Source organism: Phoxinus phoxinus (genome assembly GCF_949152265.1).
Source record: "Phoxinus phoxinus genome assembly, chromosome: 25".
Classification (NCBI taxonomy): Eukaryota; Metazoa; Chordata; class Actinopteri; order Cypriniformes; family Leuciscidae; genus Phoxinus; species Phoxinus phoxinus.
Window position 1 is genome coordinate 3,770,012 of NC_136900.1, and position 6,578 is coordinate 3,776,589.

At 39.0% G+C, this 6,578-nt stretch overlaps 1 protein-coding gene and 1 long non-coding RNA gene across 2 annotated transcripts; one reads left to right on the forward strand and one right to left on the reverse strand.

Annotated features, from left to right (window-relative positions):
- Window positions 1–407: 407 nt before the first annotated feature.
- On the forward strand, window positions 408–1,609 carry LOC306993846 (uncharacterized protein; the record flags this gene model as incomplete). Its single annotated transcript, XM_079603980.1, has 2 exons — window positions 408–1,433; window positions 1,506–1,609. One exon carries the CDS (start codon window positions 408–410, stop codon window positions 1,251–1,253), a length of 846 nt encoding a protein of 281 aa, XP_079460106.1. The 3' UTR covers window positions 1,254–1,433; window positions 1,506–1,609.
- Window positions 439–6,484, reverse strand: LOC306993847. The gene is made up of 3 exons (XR_013796549.1): window positions 6,356–6,484; window positions 4,194–4,249; window positions 439–561 (listed from the first exon to the last, which is right to left on the reverse strand). It is a non-coding gene; the product is annotated as an uncharacterized lncRNA (long non-coding RNA).
- Window positions 6,485–6,578: the final 94 nt, after the last annotated feature.

A 6,578-nucleotide genomic window follows, 5' to 3' on the forward strand; every position in this document is an offset into this window, starting at 1 on the left:
TAAGGGGACAACTGGACCTCAAATTCCAAGTCGTCGCCAAGATGAAGGAAAAGCTCGAAAATGCAGTAAGTAGTAAATTTATTCTGAAGCAGAGATGGAAGTTTAAATGGAGGAACTGAGAATTTATTGAAGAACTAAGAAATGTTACAAAAAATGTTACATAAAATTACAATCATCGTTTTTTTAAGAACAATATGACAATGTTTACATATTAAATGCATTAACAGTTATTTTTTCTCTTTACTTTTTCAGCTTATGTTCTTGTTTGCATATATTACTATTTATTTCCAATGATTTTTATTAAAAAAGCATGCAGAAGAACACTTTAAAAAGCTCTTTCAATTTCTTATGAAGAAATTGTCTTTTTGGTGTTATATCTTATATAGAGTGGATTTTTATTAATTGGTATGTGTGTGTGTTTGTCCTTTTTGTTAGGAGGAAGTAGATGTTTGGTGTTGTTGGCAGTGTGTCTCGGGCTCATTTGTGCTCTTCAGCTGGTCGGCAGCAGTACAGGAGTACTCCAGTTCATCATGATCACAGAAGAGAGAGACCTGTTAAAGACTTACAAGAACACATTTGAAGAGTTCAGTAAGACTATCAACAGCTTACAGGACAATTACACTGATCTAATGAATGAAAAAGACCAACTACTGCAACAATTCTACTCTTTGAGTCAGAAGAAACTGGAGCTGGAGACCAGAGTCAATAATTTCAATTATGAGAAAAGCCAGTTACAGGAAAGCGTTGACTCTTTGAGTGAGAAGAAACTGGAGCTGGAGACCAGAGTCAATAATATCAATTATGAGAAAAGCCAGTTACAGGGAAGCGTTGACTCTTTGAGTGAGAAGACACTGGAGCTGGAGACCAGAGTCAATAATCTCAATTATGAGAAAAGCCAGTTACAGGGAAGCGTTGACTCTTTGAGTGAGAAGAACCTGGAGCTGGAGACCAGAGTCAATAATATCAATTATGAGAAAAGCCAGTTACAGAGAAGCGTTGACTCTTTGAGTGAGAAGAACCTGGAGCTGGAGACCAGAGTCAATAATTTCAATTATGAGAAAAGCCAGTTACAGGAAAGCGTTGACTCTTTGAGTGAGAAGAAACTGGAGCTGGAGACCAGAGTCAATAATATCAATTATGAGAAAAGCCAGTTACAGAGAAGCGTTGACTCTTTGAGTCAGAATAAATTGGAATTAGAAAGCAAAGTCACATCTCTGAGCGACGAACTAAAGAAAGATTATGAAAAAGGTTAGTACATATCTGTTTTTGTGATCTGATTTCTTTATACAGTTTTAAAATAAAGTGTGTTTCTGTCAGGATATCAGTTAGGTTGGTTTTTTATATCCAATGAGTTGAAGAGCTGGTCTGACAGCAGGCAGTACTGCAGAGATCGAGGAGCTGATCTGATCATTATCAACACTGAAGAGAAGCAGGTGAGTTTGTGTTTGAGCGTCTGTTAATCAATGCGAGGAATCACACTTATTCTTGTTTTTATTCACACACAGAGGTTTATAACTTCATTAGTCACTGAGAGAATGTGGATCGGTTTATCTGACATAGAGCAGGAGGGCAATATGACATGGGTGGATAATTCAACATTGAAACAAGGGTAAGAGCTAAAAGCACTGTGTATTTATGTATTTAGTATTTTTATTCTTGTTTTTAAAAAATCCATCACAACCATCAGGAAATATCTGAAAACACCTCTTCCACAACCAAACTACTACAAGCTAAAACACTTCCTATAAATAAATTCTGTTTACAGCAAATTATTTTACTTAACTTCACTTTGACTTCTACTCCAGCTTTACACAGTGATTCAAAATGATTCATGAATTTTGGTGTTCTGAATAACCTAAAATCTGATACATTATTTAGGTTTTGGTTTGGAGGTGAGCCGAATGACGACGGAGGAAATGAGGACTGTGTTGAACTTTTACCTTCAACACCTGTCCTGAACTGGAATGATCTCCCTTGTTCTATTGTAAGAAAAGGGATTTGTGAGAAATAGGGCTTATCCCATTTTTTTGTGTTTTTACTTATTATAGTTATTTTATAGAATCATTCAATCACATAATTTCTGATTGATGTTTAAAACTTTTAAAACAGTCTGCTACAATAATTGTATGTGTGGTGGGGACAAACAATTATTAAAGGGTATATATGTTGGTCTCATGCGATCACTCCTAGATTATGATGTATTGTGTATGAATCGCATCTCGAACTATGCTAAAGAAATGAGATATCATGCAAGCTAAAGCACTAAGACTCATTTTAGGAGCAGTTAAAACAACACCAATTGCAGCACTACCGGTGGAAACATCAGAAATGCCTCGTATATGAGAAGAGGAAAACTAGCTACTGTATTAACCTACAGGGACAAAGCTAAAGGGAGTACTTACGGAAAGTTTGGAAACGGTGAATACACCAGGTAAAGGCTTTGCATGGAAAATAAAAAAGTGGGTTAATGAAATTGGGTTAGACACAAAATGATTTGCACCAGATAAAGTAGAATATGATCAGATTCAAAGGCGGCTCTTATAAGTTTACAATCATTGCAAACAAATAGAAGTGACATTTTAATAGCAATCATGATGACGTTATACAGTTTAAACCAAATAGGAATTTCAGACGAGACCACTTTGGTAAGTTACTTGGGTTTATTAAACACAATTTATCTTTGGCGGTATGGTTCCTTATGGGGGTTCTTGCTCCATAAGTAATGACATTGTAAGAAAAAATGATGAAAATAACAGCGTCTCGACGACATGGCGACAAACACACTCTACAAACGCAACTCTTCCTCTTCTCTGTAGGAGCGCAACAAGACCACGCCCCTTTTTTTGTGTATTCCTGTGTGCAGAGGTTAGTCAAACTGTTCTAGTGACGTCATTAAAGCAGGAAGTAGAGGATGTAGTCCAAACCGGCCGTTCGCTGTAGGCTTTGAACAGCTTGGCATTGAAACTTTGAGTTTTATAATTTTACAGGTATTATTTATGCTCTAACAGCAACATCACACACTAGCTAAAGTTAAAAAAATGGGATCACGTAGAACAGGACCTTTAAAACCAGACATCCCAAGTCTCCTGCATAGCGGCTCCCTGATGCCCGCAAATTAGTTAAAATCTCCCGGAATCTAGAGCGAGCCAGCAAGAGCGCGCATGCGTAGCGCACGGCAGAGAGAGGGAGCGAGAGACCTTAGGTGCGTTCCATTCGACACGGTCCCTACGCAGTGTTCACTGCTCCCTGAGCACAGAAGTGGACTTCACGGACAATAACCGCTCATTTGGAACGCCCTGCAAACGTCAAAGAAAGTCAACGACGGGGTCGCGCAGATTATGATATAACATAAATATAGGACTACATTCATATTTTAGTTTTTATTTACTATCACATTTAAAATTTGAATTTTGAACATTCAATTGAATTGAATTGAACTTTAAATGACTATTGCTGCTATTACTTGACTATTAAGAATTGAAGCCCTGTTGTAACTGTCATGCAATATGAAAATAAACTTTTATTTGGTTAACTATGTGTATATGTGTTTTTAATCAATGGTCATATAATTGCATAGCGGTCTCGTGCGCCTTCTTCCCGCGCACAGCCGTATAGTACACCACACTGTTCTGACTGGTGATGACGTGGTGCGCGCAATGACAGTTGGGTGATCATCGCTCTCCGCTTCCTGTGAAGTGATGTATCGATGTTCCCTTATTCCCTATGCCGTGCGCAGTGCCCTTCGAACTGAACATGTTCGCTCCCTTCGGATTGGAACCTCACTTAAGATGGCGGAATACCCTGTGAAGTCCACTTCGCAGTCCACTTACGGTCCAATGGAACGCACCTCTTGCGTGTGTGTGCTAGTGTGCCTCACAGGGTTGCCAGGTCCCAGAAATATTTCCAGCCCAATGACAACTCAAAACCCGCCCAAATGGAATGAAAACTAGCCCAATTTTCCAGTGTCCAATCAAATTAGACAACGGCTGGATTCCCACAAAGGGTCTTAAAATAAATTTATATGTATAAGTTTAAGTTTAAAGTTTTGGCCTTTTGTCTTACCCAAATTCTTAATATCACACACTGTGGGGTTTTTTTTATACACAATCTCATACAATAAAGGTCAAATAAGAACATGGCCTCTCTGATATGTTCTGACCCTAGTCAGTAGTACTAACTTGTAGGCTACTTACTTTTTCTCTTCTCATCACTTCTCTCTGATTATTTTCTCTCCAGATCTGCGGTTGTTCTGTTTACACACAAGCATCAATATTAAAATTAACACACTGTTTAACTAAATTAACATACACTGGCTTTTATCAATATTATTACCAATATGCTTACTGGGTGAACTTGAACACTTGTCCCTTTGTTTTTGTTGTTGTTTGTCTTCTCTTTTTCCAGAACTTTTCACAACATTTTCTTCTTAAGATGGTCTTAACTGTGCAGCCTCATTTTGATTACAGCTTTGAACAGAACTATGTACAATCTCAGGGCTGTTTTATTTTAGACATTTGTGCTCTCTTCCCCAGCCTTCTCAGGTGGTGCTGAATAGATTTCAGCAGTAAAGAGAGAAAGCATCCGTGGTGATGGTTTAAATTCATGGCAGCATATGTTTCTTCTTTGCATGTAAGCTCGAATCCTCATTATATTTAGCAAAGAATTCTGCTCTAGCCTGTTTCGTAACTTGTTCTTTATCAGTGACATTTGGGAAAATGAACGCTCAACATTGCTGAATGGTAGAGCAAGAAGACTCAATGCAAAATTACCAAGATCTTCAAAGTTTCTATCACCTGCAGTATTTGTGTATGCAGAAACTTCTACCCAGAAGTCCTCTGTTTTGCCATCTTCTGTTTGTTCCATTCCAGGGTGTGAATTACTCTCCACTGTTGCTCTGCTTTCCCTACATCTCCCTTAAAGGGATAGTTCACTTTGAAATTAAATTTTGGTATGTTTTAGCTTACCTGAAGTGCATCCAAGATGTAGGTGTCTTTGTCTCCGCAGTAGTTGCAATTTTGATATTTTTAGGTCAAACCGTTCTTGTCTGTCAGTCATATAATGCAGGTATATAGGCACTGTCTCCAAAAGCATGCAGAGAAAAGTCCAAATTAAAAAATTCCCCATCGTAAGTGCACATTGATGGCCTAAGACACGAAACAAGCGGTTTGTGTGATAAAACGAACAGTATTTATATCGTTTTTATCTCTTTTACACAACCACGTCCATCTGATCTGTTTACTTAGTCTGCGTAAGCGCCGTAGAGTGCCGGAAGTGATCTCTCTCTCGCGCGCGTGTGTGTGTGTGTGTGTACGTCACTCATTGTTTACACCAGAACCTATGCACAGAAAAGAAATTGTAGGTAGGACGGCTAATAGAAATGGTACTAGTTTGCGCTTATCCGGGATGTTTACACCGATGTAAAAAAAAAATACATTTACGCAAGCTCGCGCGAACTCATCCAGGAGACCACTTCCGGCGCTTGCGCAAACGTTGTAAACAGATCAGATGGAAAACGATATAAACACTGTTCGTTTCATCACACAAACCGCTTGTTTCGTGTCTTAGGCCATCAATGTGCACTTACGATGGGGAATTGTTTAATTTGGACTTTTCTCTGCATGCGTTTGGAGACAGTGCCTATAGACCTGCATTATATGACTGACAGACAAGAACAGTTTGACCTAAAAATATCAAAATTGAAACTACTGCGGAGACAAAGACACCTACATCTTGGATGCACTTCAGGTAAGCTAAAACATACCAACATTTGATTTCAAAGTGAACTATCCCTTAAAGAGGTGGAAAAAGGGAAGATCATCAATCCTTGGCTTACTTGACGACAGAGCGTGACTCGGTGACAGGAATTTGAGAGCCTCTAAGAGTTTAATGTTATCTGGAAGTCTCTTCCTAATTTCCTTAGATAACTCTAGCATGTAGTCCCTGCACCTGCGTTTCATGTCCTGTTCAGCTAGGTCACTTATTCCATTGGCTTCAATCAAAGCAAGACAGAACTGCACCCCGAAGTCTACAGCATCAAGTGGCAAAAGATTCTCATCAGAAAGGTTCAACTCCATCTTGCCAACTCTGCCTCTTTCACAGTAGGCTACATTATTTCTCAGAAAGGAACTGCCTGTGTCAAATAATGTTCTGGCATTTGAGAAAGAAGCCGCATTTTTTGTGTGTTTTTCAGTGGCAGCATGAGCTACCAGATCACCGTGATGAGCTCTTACTTCACATTTGCAATATTTGCAGAACGCTTTTCTTTCATCATTTGGAACACTTCGAATCCACTCCTTTAATCCCTTCTCTGTCTCCCATTCTTTACGATACTTCTTTCCATACTTTCCCCATTTACCTGACATTTTTGAATGCTGCTTATTCATCCACGGACAACCGAACCGACGCTTCTACATTGCTCTCATGTGAGTGACGTGATGATTTGTGATGTTGAGTCAAAAGCACATGTGACGCGCTTACTCGCGTCTCGCGGGCTGCAGCGGTTGTTGCCAAGTATTCATTCCCGGGATCAACACTCACTAATAAAAGGTTCCTTTTACATTTTATCTTTGTCTACAATT